This window comes from Thamnophis sirtalis, unplaced genomic scaffold (assembly GCF_051295495.1).
Source record: "Thamnophis sirtalis isolate CommonGarterSnake01/CBP01778 unplaced genomic scaffold, rThaSir2_p1.2 scaffold_1, whole genome shotgun sequence".
Classification (NCBI taxonomy): Eukaryota; Metazoa; Chordata; class Lepidosauria; order Squamata; family Natricidae; genus Thamnophis; species Thamnophis sirtalis.
In genome coordinates, this window is record NW_028261381.1 from 166,408,666 (window position 1) to 166,423,279 (window position 14,614).

General features: G+C 39.8%; 1 protein-coding gene across 9 annotated transcripts in view; it reads right to left on the reverse strand.

Moving 5' to 3' along the window:
* The window catches only part of AP3D1 (adaptor related protein complex 3 subunit delta 1), a 58,415-nt gene that overhangs the window by 8,567 nt on the left and 35,234 nt on the right, over positions 1–14,614 (reverse strand). For 4 of the 9 annotated variants that reach the window (XM_087702967.1, XM_087702959.1, XM_087702935.1 and 1 more), the window contains exons 17-30: positions 14,351–14,492; positions 13,830–13,901; positions 13,595–13,670; positions 11,394–11,593; positions 10,460–10,533; positions 9,569–9,592; positions 7,825–8,026; positions 6,909–6,971; positions 5,164–5,250; positions 4,721–4,858; positions 3,995–4,042; positions 3,640–3,829; positions 2,445–2,533; positions 1,608–1,693 (exon numbers count right to left, since the gene is read on the reverse strand). In XM_087702967.1, the coding sequence (XP_087559093.1) occupies positions 1,608–1,693; positions 2,445–2,533; positions 3,640–3,829; positions 3,995–4,042; positions 4,721–4,858; positions 5,164–5,250; positions 6,909–6,971; positions 7,825–8,026; positions 9,569–9,592; positions 10,460–10,533; positions 11,394–11,593; positions 13,595–13,670; positions 13,830–13,901; positions 14,351–14,492 (1,491 nt within the window). The remainder of the gene's footprint in view (positions 1–1,607; positions 1,694–2,444; positions 2,534–3,639; positions 3,830–3,994; positions 4,043–4,720; positions 4,859–5,163; positions 5,251–6,908; positions 6,972–7,824; positions 8,027–9,568; positions 9,593–10,459; positions 10,534–11,393; positions 11,594–13,594; positions 13,671–13,829; positions 13,902–14,350; positions 14,493–14,614) is intronic. The other 5 variants (XM_087702943.1, XM_087702984.1, XM_087702952.1 and 2 more) reach the window with 3 other exon arrangements.

Below are 14,614 nucleotides of genomic sequence, written 5' to 3' on the forward strand. Positions count from 1 at the left end.
AACCAATACCTGATGATATTATCTGGTTGGATAGTGAAACATCTACAAGCAGACAATCAAGCTCAGAGAGCACTACACTCTTTCTGTAATCTTCGGGGATGCTTCCTCCATTGGTCATCAGCTTACTGTATTCTTTAGACAATATTAGAAAAAATCAGACCCAAGGAATAACACAAAAACTGTTATCATTTGACTGACAGAAAATCCTCCAGGCAGCCATCTCCATTTATTCCTCTACAGGCACACTATTGTAACACAAGATATCATGAATCTGCTACAATACAATAATACAATACAATAGCAGAGTTGGAAGGGACCTTGGAGGTCTTCTAGTCCAACCCCCTGCCTAGGCAGGAAACCCTATACCGTTTCAGACAAATGGCTATCCAACATCTTCTTAAAGACTTCCAGTATTGGGGCATTCACAACTTCTGGAGGCAAGCTGTTCCACTGATTAATTGTTCTAACTGTCAGGAAATTTCTCCTCAGTTCTAAGTTGTTTCTCTCCTTGATTAGTTTCCACCCATTGCTTCTTGTTCTACCCTCAGGTGCCCTGGAGAATAGTTTGACTCCCTCTTCCTTGTGGCAACCCCTGAGATATTGGAAGACTGCTATCATATCTCCCCTAGTCCTTCTTTTCATTAAACTAGACATACCCAGTTCCTGCAACTGTTCTTCATATGTTTTAGTCTCCAGTCCCCTAATCATCTTTGTTGCTCTTCTCTGCACTCTTTCTAGAGTCTCCACATCTTTTTTACATCATGGTGACCAAAACCGAATGCAGCATTTGAAGTGTGGCCTTACACTTGGAATACTGCATACTTTATACTGTACATCTCAATAATCTATTACTCATCTGGAATCTTTTCTAATTACATTATACCCTGAATTCCTCACATTCTATGCTAATTTTAATGCAAAAACCAACATTTTCCCCATCGAGGGGTTCTCACAGATACAATTAAATACTCAGGGATGGAAACCATTTTAGCTCTTTCAAGATATCCTAAAAGATTCTACCTTGTATAGTTGAACATCACCCAGCCTGCATGTTGCTTCTTTTTCTTCAAAACTTACTGCAAAACCCACAATGACTCTGAAAACATTGACACAGTCTGCTACTTTCCATTAATGGACCAGGCATTAGTTACTCTTTGCCTAAATGTACTTTAATTTCTTCTAGAGTGCCACAGTTGATGTGATTTTTAGCTACAACATCCTAAAATCCTATATGAGAATATAAGCTTTTGCAAGTTTTACAAATTTCAGCATTTTTCTGTGCAATTAACCAAAGCTCAAGAGATTTAAAGAAAAAATATTCGTTTTAAGAATGTGCAAAGGTAATTTTTGGCTGTGACAAATACTCTGCTCCTCTTAGGAATTACGCTACGGATCTCTGTAATAAACCTCAAGTGTGTGTAACTGAAGTAACATCATATTCTTCCCGATTCTTCTTACATTCTCACTGAATTTTGGCTGCAAATTCATTAAGTCGCACCCACATCATTGCAAGAATAATAATGCTGATCTATAGGTAACATCGCAGCATATTTCTTATAACAAATGAAGAATAAGTTGCTTTTCTTCAGGAAGTAACATTAACCTACCTGTAACAGGGAGTCGTAATTAGATAAGAGGCACAACTGAAGTACAGCTTAAAGTCTAACTTTTCATGTGTTGAGCCTTCATCATCCTGCAGGATAATGACAAATAGAGGTAAACCACAGGACCAAAACCAGTTATCCAACAAGTGGATGAGACTTAATTTAAACATTCTTAAAAGGCCATCAGCCCAAACAGATACTGGGAAGGGGAGGGGAGTCAAAGGTCACACTGCTTTAAAATACACCATCATCCGGGACATTTTATCCTCTGGATAAAACCCAGGCATTTTATCTTCCTAGTATGGCCAAATGTTTGATTTGGTTCTCTCCTCAAATGCAGCAAGGGAAAGCCAACTCCATTCTCCATCACTGCCTAGAACAGTGTTTTTGAAACTTGGCAACTTTAAGATGTGTGGACCGTATCCCCAACACCCCTTGGGAACCATATTTTTCTGGGAGAGTAAAATTGCTATAATAGCATTACTATTGTTATAATAGGGGGAAGCCTCAACAAATAGCAGCAGGGAGCTCATTTCCTACTGCCTTAAGGGAAATATCTCTGTCCATCTACCAGTTGCCTCGAATATAGGTAGTCCTCGACTTGCAATCATTCCATTTAGTGACTGTTTGAAGTTATGACGGCACTGAAAAAAGTCAAGGATGACTGTTTTTCACTCTTATGGCCATTTCAGCACCTCGATGGAAAAAAAAACCCCACACACAATTCACTCAAGCTAACTAGTGAGGGTCATCTCTTTGAGAAATAAAAAAGTTGATGTTAATATCTCTTTAATCCTTTTTAATATTTTCCCAGCATAGCAAAGGATAACAGGTTCTTACTTTGACTATAAATGACAAGGTCCCTTTTAGTTTCTGTGCCATGGCAATACTCTGCAGGGTGAAAACAAACTGGGTTTCATTTGAGACTCCTAAATTTGGGAAAAGACAAAAAAAATAGAATGTAGACAGAATGTTGTTAGATTTATATACAAAGTGAGAATTATATTAAGGCTTATCTTGATTTCAACATCTTAACTCAGATTTCTTTAAAATACCATTTTTTCCACTAAAGAGTATAAATCATTAGCAGTTTAACAATAAGCAAAAACCATCAATCAGGATTGTTTTAATATGTACTAAAGGCGGGATGGGGAACTGCTAAAGAAAACTACAGATAGTCCTCGACTTACAACAGTTCATTTAGTGACCGTTCAAAGTTACAACAGCACTGAAAAAAGTGACTTATGATCATTTTTCACACTTATGACTGTTGCAGCATCCCCATGGTCACATGATCAAAATTCAGATGCTTGGCAACTGGTTCACTTTTATGACGGCTGCATTGTCCCAGGATCACGTGAGCTCCCTATTGTGACTTTCTGACAAGCAAAATCAATGGGGAAGCCAGATTCACTTAACAACTGTGTTGCTGACTTAACAACTGTGGTGATTCACTTAACAATTGTGGCAAGAAAGGTCATAAAATGGGGCAAAATTCACTTAACAAATGTCTCGATTTAACAACAGGAATGTTGGGCTCCATTGTGGTCGTTAGTCGAGGACTACCTGTACCACTCTAGGGCAAATGCATTTGTCATTATCCACTTTAACTTGGAAAACCATTCACCTTTAGAAAATACTCTGCATAATGGGAACCAATTAAAACCACTGTTCCCAGGATGCACCAATGGGCTCATACTTTGGTCCTCAGGAATTCCCCCTAAAAGGATAGCATGTCATGATCAGACATCCAACATCTTTTGGAGATTATTTGGGCTGACAGTGGACCAGCAACAGCAAGAATCTGTTCAATTCTGAATCCACCCTTTTGAAAATTAGTCCCATTAACTGAAACACAAACAGGACGAGGCTATGTTGCTCCAGAAATTTATGATAAACTTCCAAGGTTTGGCTCAGATGGAACTATGATCCATATTTGTAGGAAGATACGTCCTGTCCTCCCAGATTCTTTACAAAGGCTTCTTTGAAAAGCTCTTTCTCACCCACCCCTCACCAGGGATCAGGACAGTCATACCAGGAGGCAGCTGAAAAGGGACAGGTATCCCATCATGGATGGAGGATCCTTCCGGCCGCAGCATTTTAGTATTCAGAGAGTCCAAAACGTTCAGCTCCATGCTCTTTAGGAAACTGCTGCTCTTATTCTCAAAGATCACAGAAACGGTAACCTGGCTATCATTCTGGAGGTTCCCCTGGATATCGTACGTCTGCAAAGAAAGAATCATTGGAAGGGACACAAGACAAATTAGGAGCTCCTTGGGGCTGCTGAAAACTGGTGTGGAAAACAAGAGCAAAAGCATGGTAGATCCTGATCATGGTTCAAAGAAATCAAGAGAAACCAAAAATTTGGAAAAAGCAAATGGACTACTCACCATTTTAATGTAGGGATTTTCAGCAAGGAGGATATAGCTTGACATAGGCTGGGAAAGAAGGAGAGAGGAAAAGTCAAGGTAAGCAAAAGGGAAAGAAAAGAATGGTGTAACTTGGGAGCTGCCTATACGGCAATGAAGTGATCTGTGATTTCAGTGCAGTGTATCTATGGAGATTGTCAGTCATCCAGGTCAGAAAGTCAGTCAGACCTGAAGAAGCTTCTTGGATGACAAGCGAAATGTCTTCAAGGAAAAAACAAAGTGCAGTTGCCTTTTGAAAAAGCACCTTTGGGATTTCAATGCAGTAGATTTAACAACCAGGTAACAGCAATAAGCAATAGCACTTAAGACTTACAGTGGCTTACAGCCCTCTCTAAGCGGTTTACAGAGTCAGCGTATGGACCCCAACAATCTGGGTCCTTATTTTACCCAACTCGGAAGGATGGAAGGCTGAGTCAACCTTGAGCTTGGTGAGATTCGAACTGCCAAATTTCAGACAGCTGACAAAATCTGACTGCAGCACTGCATTCTAACCACTGTGCCACCATGGCTCTTAATGGTTGATTACAGTCCCAATAACCTCAACCAAGGGATGGGGAACTGTATGGAAAGTATCAAGATGTTGGGCAAAACTGCTGCAGAACCATGTCACAGCAGTCAGGCCTTCTGGAATCTCAGTATCCCAGTTATCCCAGATTACAACCTCTCTGCACTGATCAAATTTCTCACCGGCAGTGGCTCTTCCTCCAGGGTTCCATTGTGCACAGATTCCGTCTGTGGCTCATCCCCTCGGTCACGATGCTTTGGAAGCTTCTTCTCTTTGGATTTTTCCTCCTTCTTATGCTTCTTCTTTTTATGCTTGGATTTCTGTAAGTGCACGTAGACCAAAAGTCAGCTTCCTGGTTCCTCAGCTGCCTCTTGGCTCACCAGTAAAAGTTGTTTATCTTGGACAAGTGATGTATCTGCCAGAATCTGCTGCTAAAATTCATGCTGGCCAACTTAGCCCTCTGCCTAAGATACTGCTGATCAAAGACAGTTCAGAAATTATAGCAGATTCAAACCATACTGAAACTATTCCCAGATGAGATACAGGTTGCCATTATTAGTGACTGGTCAAGAAGCATCTGTTCCCAGGCAAAATACAGAAAAGCGGAGTACTCTATGCCACTCACCTTTCCTTCATCTTCTTCCTGAAGCTCCTCCTCTTTCTTAGGTTCTTCAGGTTCCGTCGGATCTACACTGACTTCAGGCAGGTCCTGCTAAAGAAACAAACTGGGATAATGAAAGCCAGCTTGGTCTAAGAAACCACAGAAAATATGTGGGTTAAGTCATCCAGGTATGATCCCTGTTCATATTAATCCAAATGTCCTCAATGTAGTTAGTCTCCTTCTCCAAGCCTCCTTGGGAATGGGCCACACAAAGGAGCCCACCAACTGAAAGTCCATGCCAGCATCTTTGCTCACTTAATGGGGTCACCACTCAAAGCACACCTTAAAGCTGTAAGGCAGAAGAGGGCAACCTTGTATGTAGCCAGATACTGCAGGTGTGTGTGAAAATGACATAGCTGAAAGAGGCAGGGCTAGATTTTCCATTTCTTTTTTTTTGCATTTGGCTTTCTGGTGTTTTGACTAAAATAGAAATGTTAAGCTTATTTTACTCCTTAGTTTTGAAAAACAACAACACCCAAATAAATAAAACCACCTTCTCATAATTTGAAACTTTGTCTCCAAAATCCAGTTGTATAATCATGGGGAACTCGGTTGGCTGCAATAAAAGGGCCTGATAAGTCACATATGATTTGTGGGTTGCCCATCCCAGTTATAAGAATATCTTAATAGTTCTCAATTTGTAATCAATGGCCACAACTTCAACTATGAGCTCACGAAATGATACTCTCAATCAGGGTCTCCTTAGGATAAAGGTCATCAGCATGTGCAAAGAGCAGGGATTTCTCTCAGTTGTAAAGAGCCTTGGAGAAAATAAGTGAATAGCAGAAAAAAAACCCTCCTCCTCTCCCAACCTATATACATGCACTTCTGTATTTTAGGAAATTCAAAAAGCATCACTTGTCAAGAAGGTTAATGATAATGTAAAAGCATGGAAGGAATCAGCATGGTTTTTTTTAATTGCAGGAGATAATATTTCCTCTGACATTGCAGTTGTTGTTATGGGGAGGAGGAGAGAGAGGGTAGAACCAGTGGTGGGATTCAGCCAGTTTGGGCTGGTTCGGGCAAACCGGGTGTTAAATTGCTGGCTGGCCCCACCCTTTCCTGCCCCGTCCTTTCCAGGAGCCCTCCTGCGCACTGTTTTGACTCCCAGGTAAGTGCAGGGAGGCCTACTAGGCCCAAAATGAGGCATGAGGGGGGACAGAGCCCCCCCTCCTGGGGCCATTTTTGCTCCCAGGGTGGTGCAGGAGGCAGAGTGCTGCCTGTCACACTCCTGGCCATGCCCACCATGGCCACACCCACCCATCCAGTCATTAGGGCAGAAATCTGGTTGTTAAATTATTTGAATCCCACCAATGGGTAGAACCTCCTGCAGGAAACAGAATACTTCCTCCTATGGTAGATGATACTTTCAAGAATATTTTTTTTTCTACAAGGAAAAGAAATTCACTTCTCTGTACCCTCTGAGGTCATAACACTCAATACCACTGCTAATGCTCTCCTCACCAAATTTGTAGATTAAATGCAAAGCTTAATTTAACAACTTGTTTAATTTGGATCCAAAATAGAAAGGGAAGGGAAGGAAAGGATGCTATGAGTCACCTTTTTTGATATAATAAATTATTTACCCAGTTCATCTGAATTTTCTTTGCTAGAACTCCCTTCTCTTCCCTGGAAAAGTGGAATCAACATTTCTAGAGAAGGAAATGTTTTTCAGAGGTTCTGCTGCAATTTATCAAGGAAAAACTAACCTTTGCCTCCATGGCAGCGACAGGTGGCGGGGTATCAGAAAGCCACAGGTCCACATCTTGAGCCTGGAAGAACCACCCAAAAAATATTTTAGACAATTATTATTGGACAATTTCAAGCATTCAAAGCACATATTCTATAAGGCTCCCACACTGCACTAGGCATAATGTTGTTTGCTTTGTTTGAGCTCAACAAGAGATATGAACTCAGCCACTGTGATCTGGAATAAACATTATGTGCCCCCAGAATGTTTACAGGAATATTGTATTCCTTAATAATATTCTTAATGCTATAGGTGCAAGAGTTGCCACCAAATCAACTGCAAGGTATAGTCATTTAAATCTCAATCTAGAATTCTGGTTGTATCTGCAAATATGCCATGCTTGTTCAGAAATATTTGAGTATCTTTATTATTTGCGTTGTAAATATCGTGACCCGTCAAAACCGCGGACGACAAAATCACGCTCGACGAAAGCGCGCATTTGACGTCATCACAGCGCGACGAAAAAAATTAAAAATTGAAATAAAAATAAAATTAAAGCAGTTAGGTTAAGGGTTAGGTTTAGGGTTAGGTTTAGGGTTAGGTTTGGGGGGGTTAGGGTAAGGTTTTCGCTTTATTTTTACATTTATCGATCACAGCGCGATGTTTTCGTCGCGCTGTGATGACGTCAAATGCGCGCTTTCGTCGAGCGCGATTTTGTCATCCGTGGTTTTGTGGTGGAACCGTAAATATTTATAATAAATAAATGGATAAATATTATAAACAGTACATAGAAGTTTTTATTAAGTTAGACTCTTTGAAATAGGCTACATTTCACTGTTCCTTATAAGGCACCTATGACTATTGAGAAGCTCTTAAAATCTTCATTGGACTTCTACGATTGTAAAAAATAAGGCAGGCAGAAACAAGGAAATTACCTTTTTGTCATCTTCATCTGCTTTTCTTTCCCGCTCTTTTCTTTTTTCTTTCTCCCTCTCTTTCTCTTTGTGTTTCTTTTCCTTCTTTTTTGGTTTCTTGCTTTTCTTTTCAACCAGGGGGGCTTGCGTTTCTTGTGGAGATTTAAGATTGTCGACATTTCGATGCCTCTGCACGGGAAGTGCCTCACTGTCTGTTAAAGGCCTTAACAAAAAAGATGGCAAGATCTTCAATGAAATTCCACCAAATGTCTCCCTCAGCTTCCAAAAGCAGTTTAGGGTCAGCATAGAATGTCAGAGTGAATTAGTTTCACTACATAGTAAAAGGCGAAAGATTTATACGATCTGAAGAGAAACCAGCTTGTAGGTCTGCACATATTCTCCCCTTATTAGAGAGATTGCCAGGGAGGGCAGACAATTTTTATCTAGGCTTTCTCCTTCAGTACACTAACCCGGTTACCACGTATGCAGTGGGAAAGTTCTGTGCTGCTGCAATGTCCATAAGAAAAAAAAATGGCTACAGAAGTATAGTTGTCATCTTGTACCAATTATCTGGACATATCTCTTAACAATCTTTGGACCATTTTATTTACTCCTATATTTAACAGCGTTGCACCTAGGTAAACCAGGGAGTGACCCGAACAATCTGAGAACATGTATGTTATTTTCCACTTTTAACATCAGTACTTTTTAATTATATCTTAATGTCAGTACTTTTTAACATATTGTAAAAACTAATGTGTATTGCTGGTCTTTGACCGTAATAAAGATTTACTTACTTACTTACACTATATAGGATGAAATATAATTCAGCAGAGTCTAAAGAGGATCACATGAAATTAAGTGATGCTTATTGAACAAAATTGTTAGGATTCTATTTGAAAAATTCTTCAACATAAAAGCAAGCTTTTAAATTCCAGAAAGTGAAAAATGAGAAAACTCCATCTAGTGTTTTCCCAGATGAAAAGGTGCGACATTTTAATAATTCAGATCATTTTAAATATAGAGTTGTATGGTCTGAAAAAGAAAAACACAGCTTCTTTCCTGATTATTTTTGTAATTGCATTCAGAAAGCTTGGAAATGTTCCTTAATGCGAATATAGTAAACTTTTGATTTGCTCACTTTTAACTTTTTCAGAGCGAAATTGTAATTTATTCATTCCCCCCTATCCCCGGCTTCCTCGTGGTCAGAATTTCTGCCCGTTAATGACAATTACAGAACTTCTGTGAAAAAAATTGACAGCCTTTATTAAGTGGAAAAAACAATTGAGAAAAGAAAATTATGGCCCACTTGAAATGCTTAATTTAGTCTTCCTGTCAATTTGGCAATTTGTTGTGTTCATCTTGAAGCAACTGGAGATTCCTCCTTGGTAAAAATCTTTAATCTTGAATCTCATTTTACAGGAAGTGGGTGGAGGAGTAGAGGAAAAGGAACAGCTCACACTGTAAAGCCCAACATTTCTCTCAACCAAATATCAATTTTCAAATCTCTGCTCAAAGATTGGGAACGTGTGTAAATGAAGTGGCAGGGCCACTATTCTTTGACTGAAATAATAGGATTCAATGGTTGTGCAACCAATCATCATAGACTGGCTGCTTTATTCCAGACTATAAATGTAGAGATTTAGAGTAAGTTTAGAGATTTGATGTAAAGTTTTCTGCATAAACCGATGACATTTGCTATGTTGTGTTTTACAGTGCTGGACAGAAGCAGTTAGCCTTCTACGCTGCCAAAGACGGAACTTACCTGCCAGAACTCCCTGAAATCAGACTGTGTATGAGAGACAGACAGACAGAAAGAAAAACAATATGACTACAGGATATGACAACTTCTGGGAATGGAAATAATCCAAAGGCAAAATAGAGAAATTCTACCTCATTTCAACAATGTCTTTCAGTGTTGAAAAACAAATATGTTTTGCCTCCGTTTGAAATTTAGAGAACTAATATTGTAAGATTCTGAAACTAATTGCCCTCTGTTTGTTGAACTCTAAATCCCATCAAGACTAATGAGCATGGTTAAAGCTTGGGACAGAAGAGATGCAGTGTAGAAACATCTAGAAAGCTGCAGGTTTCTCCATTCCTTCTCTAATGGCACAAGGAAGATCCAAATCCTCCCTTTGGAAGGCCCAAATAGCAATAGCACTTAGACTTATATACCACTTCACAGTGCTTTAGAGCCTTCTCTAAGCGGTTTACAGAATCAGCATATTGCCTCTGACAATCTGGGTCCTCATTTAACTGACCTCAGAAAGATGGAAGACTAAGTCAACCTTAAGCCGGTCAGAACTGAACTCTTGGCAATGGGCAGATTCAGCTTGCAATACTGCATCCTAATCACTGTGCCATTACTGCTCTTGAATTCCCTTAATGCATCTTCCTGTCTGGATCTCAGATGTACCAACATAACATTCAAATAATTATTGGAACTATTTGAATAACCATTCTATAACTACATTTATAAAACCAGCAGTTTAGGAACGAAAGCCCAAGTGTTTAGCTTCTCTACTTTAACTGATGTAGAGTACGGTGAGTACACCACACTCAGCATTCAATAAATCCCACTCTCTGTCACATTCAGCACTACATTTTGGCACAAATTTTAGAGGGTTGTGCAAGAGCTAAGATTTGTACTCACTTATCTAAATCAATATCCAGTGCCTTGTAGGGATCGTTTGGATCCTTGTCATCTTCATCACTGGGCAGAGCATTCTAGATAAAGAGGCATAAGAGGGAGAAAATGAGCTTATGTAAAAGGTATCCATTCTCAAGGGAAAAGTATGGCGATCCCTGTTTCTCCAGGGTGCTTTAGATTCCTTCTGCCTATGGTGTCCTAAACCAATTAATCCAATTTCTATAATTCCCCCTCCCCCCCTTATCAAACAGTTTTGGTGACGAAAGCAACACTGGAAAATTATTGGTTAGCTAAAGTTCATATAAATTTCATTCTTTGGTGCGTGACTTGCAGGGTACTAGCTTTGAATGCCAGGAAGATGGCCTATTTTGTTGAAAAACCAACATCCATCTACAAGCTGTGCCTTGTAAAATACATCAAGAACAGGATAGCTTAATTTTGCATGACCTTGGGCCTCGTTCAAAAGCTAACAGTGCTCAATCTGAACCCGTGGCAAATATTTCTTCCCCGGGGAGACTAAGAGAAAAAAGGAAAAAGAGGGATTGAGAAAGAGAAAACAAGCAACTGTACCTACCTGAGGCAGTGCTCCAGCCTTTATTTCTGCCGGGCTCTGCCCACCATTCGCAGGTCTAAGCCCACATCTAGCAACTGGCTTAAGGGTCACACAATGGAACAGGAATGTGAACCAGAGTGCCCTTCATTTATTTATTTATTTATAATCGGCCTTTATTATTTTTATAAATAACTCAAAGTGAGGAATATACATAATACTCCTTCTTCCTCCTATTTTCCTCACAAAGACGACTCTGTGAGGTGGTCTGGGCTGAGAAGGAATGACTGGACCAAAGTCAGTCAGCCAGCTTTCATGCCTAAGGTGGGACTAGAAGTCACAGTCTCCCAGTCTGCAAAGGAAGGCTTGACGCCCTGTGGCACTTACTTCTGGCATCTCCTCTGTGATAATATCCACATGCTGGGCGGGTGCAATATCCTCATCGCTCTCTGTGTGCAGGGAATTGTGGCGACGGTTCTTGCCCCATTTTTCTTTCTTCTGCTTCTTTTTCTTCTTGTCTTTCTCCATTTTCTGTTGGTGCCGACGCTCCTCTTCCAGCTTCACATATTGGTCAGATGCTGGTAAGCCTGATAAGGCCAGAAGAAATAAAAGTAGCCTCCAGAAGGGATTGTATGGAGGTTAGCTACTGAACGAAGGACCGCTTAAAAAAGGAAAGCTTTCATTTTGATTAAGATGTTATCAAAACAACCCTTTAAATTCTGAGAAAAAGTGACAAGTCTGAAGAAACTACAAATTTTGCTAACAGATGATGAGCAAATGCATTATTGATCATCCTTTGTGAGAGAAGGGAAAATATCGAACCATATCATTTCCACCTGCTATCTTTATAATTATCATAAGACAAGTATTTTTCAACTTGGGCCACTTTAAGATGTGTGGTCTTCAACTGCCAGAATTCCCCAGCCAGCAGGTTGAGAAACACTGACATAAGGTAACACTAAGAAAAAGCTGAGCTCTCTCATCTGTCACCTATCAGCATTCATTTCATAAAGTTATTTGAAATATTTCATTAAACAGAGTCATGATATAAATTATAACCTGGAAGTATCCAAACCTGCCTATTTTTCTTTCTCTTTTTTTCCCCTTGTGCATTATGTCTTCTAGATTTTAAGGTTCTGAATGGAGACTATCTCACTACAAATAATTCTCAAGTTACAACAGTAATGGAGCTTGCCTTGTGGTCATTAAGCAAATCCATGATTTGCTATTCGTGCCATTTTGCCAAAAATGGGAACTGCCAGGTTTCAGCAAAATAGCAATAGCGCTTAGTCTTATATACCGCTTTACAGTGCATTACAGCTTTCTCTAAGCGGTTTACAGCATCCGCCTGTTGCCCCCAACAATCTGGGCCTCATTTTACCCACCTCGGAAGAATGGAAGGCTGAGTCAACCTTGACCCTGGTGAGATTTGCACTGCCAAATTGCAGTCAGCTGGCAGTCAGCAGAAGCAGCCTGTAATATTGCACTCTGTGCCACCGTGGCTCATCACTGAAATGTGGTCACAAGACTGTGAGATGCTGCAAACAGTCATAAATGCAGCTCAACTCTGTTGGTGGAGGGAGGTGACTGTCGGAATTTCTGATTCAGATTGACAGTCACCTTTTTTGGTTAGTCATAACTTTGAATGGGCATTAAGTCAAGGACTACTTGCACTGACTTTTTAAAAGTCGGTTAGGAAGTTTCTGACTGAAAAGCAGGATACGAAGGTCATAAATTGACTGATTGAACTAACCAGTTAAATGTTGCAGTCCTTAAAAAGAACTGCTGTTTTGAATGTTATTGTTTGTCTCTATATTGCACTCCGTTTTAAAGGATTTCAGTTTATTGTATTATATTCTACAGGATTTTGAATGCTTTTTAACCAAAGTGTATTTTTTTTTAAAAAAAATATTATTAATAAAAAACCAATATAGAACAGGTTCAGAAACTGCACGAATTGACCTGACAACAGCCATTCATGCCTTGAACATTGAATAGTTGGATTACTACAACACACTGTGATGCCTGCAACCCTATGCAGCTAAACTTTAGAAATAGAAATGTTATGCCAGGAACGACTATGCCCAAATTTATTTTGCCCATCCACCCAGGTGGCCTTTTCTTTAGTGGCCCACTCTACAAAGGGAAAGTGGTTCTTTCAGAAATACATGCAGCATTCATGGTTAAAATTTGTTTTTGCTATCATAGTTTAGGTCCTAAATCAAAGTCATAGACTTGGGGTATATGTATCACACATATACATGTGCATCTGTGTCAAGAAATGTAGATAGGCCTGGAAAGAGCATAAATGCTGGGAGCTGGCTTTCACAAAGGGAACTCTGCCCAGTTTTCTGTCCTTCTCTAGGCAGCCAGAATTCTTCATTTATTAACCACGCTCATGATCTGATTTTCAGACTCCTGTACCAGATTGGTTTGAAATTCTGAAAACCTTGGGGTTTCTCCAAGCCTCCTAACATCTCCCTATTTCTGAATGACAATTCCATAAACAACGGCCTTCAAATCTGACCAAGGAAAATAGACGGGGTGCTAAGCAAATGATGCTGAAATCTGCCATAAAATTCTCTTACCAGGAACTTTTAAAGGAACAGAGAGATCGATCTGAACCACAGGTATGTGCTCAACACCAGGGCTATCTTGGTACCTCTGGAGAAAGCAAAAAAGAAGGGGAATTTAGTACTAATGTTCACACCCAGCAGTCAGACAGATGCATGCAAACACTTACGTTAAAAAAACCCCAATTGTTACATAAGTATCACTACCACAAAGTCACTATTTTTATTCCCCCAGAGAAGCTTTGTTTACCTTTTGTGGAGATGGAGAACTTTTAATGTAGAATGGATTGTTTGCCTGCTCCTGCTTCCTAACTTCTCGACGCTTTAGATCAAAACAAACAAACAAAGCAAATAAACAAAAATATTCAGAAGTAGGATAGCTGTCCCTTGAGTTTTATTTATAAAAAGGAAATTCAAAGGTGTTTCTTCTCCAGCTTGAATAAAAGTTAAGAATCCCAGATCAAGGTAGAAAAGACACTTGCATTGTTAAAGAAAGACCAGGTAAGAATTGAACAAGTTGGAATCAGTCAGACAGCTTCAGTATTTCAATCAAAATGCTTTAGTACATTTCCCCATTTTAAAAAAAGTTAAAAATGACTAAAATTTTGTTAAATCATGAAATGTTGTAAGAACCTGGAAATCACACATGCAAAGTTCCTGGGGGTCCTTCAGAACAATTATTTTTTTAAAAAAATGCTATGAACTTTGAAGCCTTCCTCTAGCCATCTTATGCATCTTATGGAACTACCCCTACCCATTCTCCCAGCTTACTCTGGCCAGCTCCTCCTCATCCATTTCAGGCTGCCGTTGCTTTGAATGCCTTTGCTCTTCGTCGTGGAATATGGTCCTTGGTTTTTCATCTTCAGAATCGCTGTCTGAAGGTGGCTCGTTGATCCAAGCATCGAGATCCAAACTACGAAAGGAAAGAATCTCAGGTTATGTGAGAATCCAGCCGCCAATATTTAATCTTCATCCTGTTGTTAAGTGCCCCGCCCCACATAAATATAAATATCCTCTCCTGGTCCTTCTAAGCTC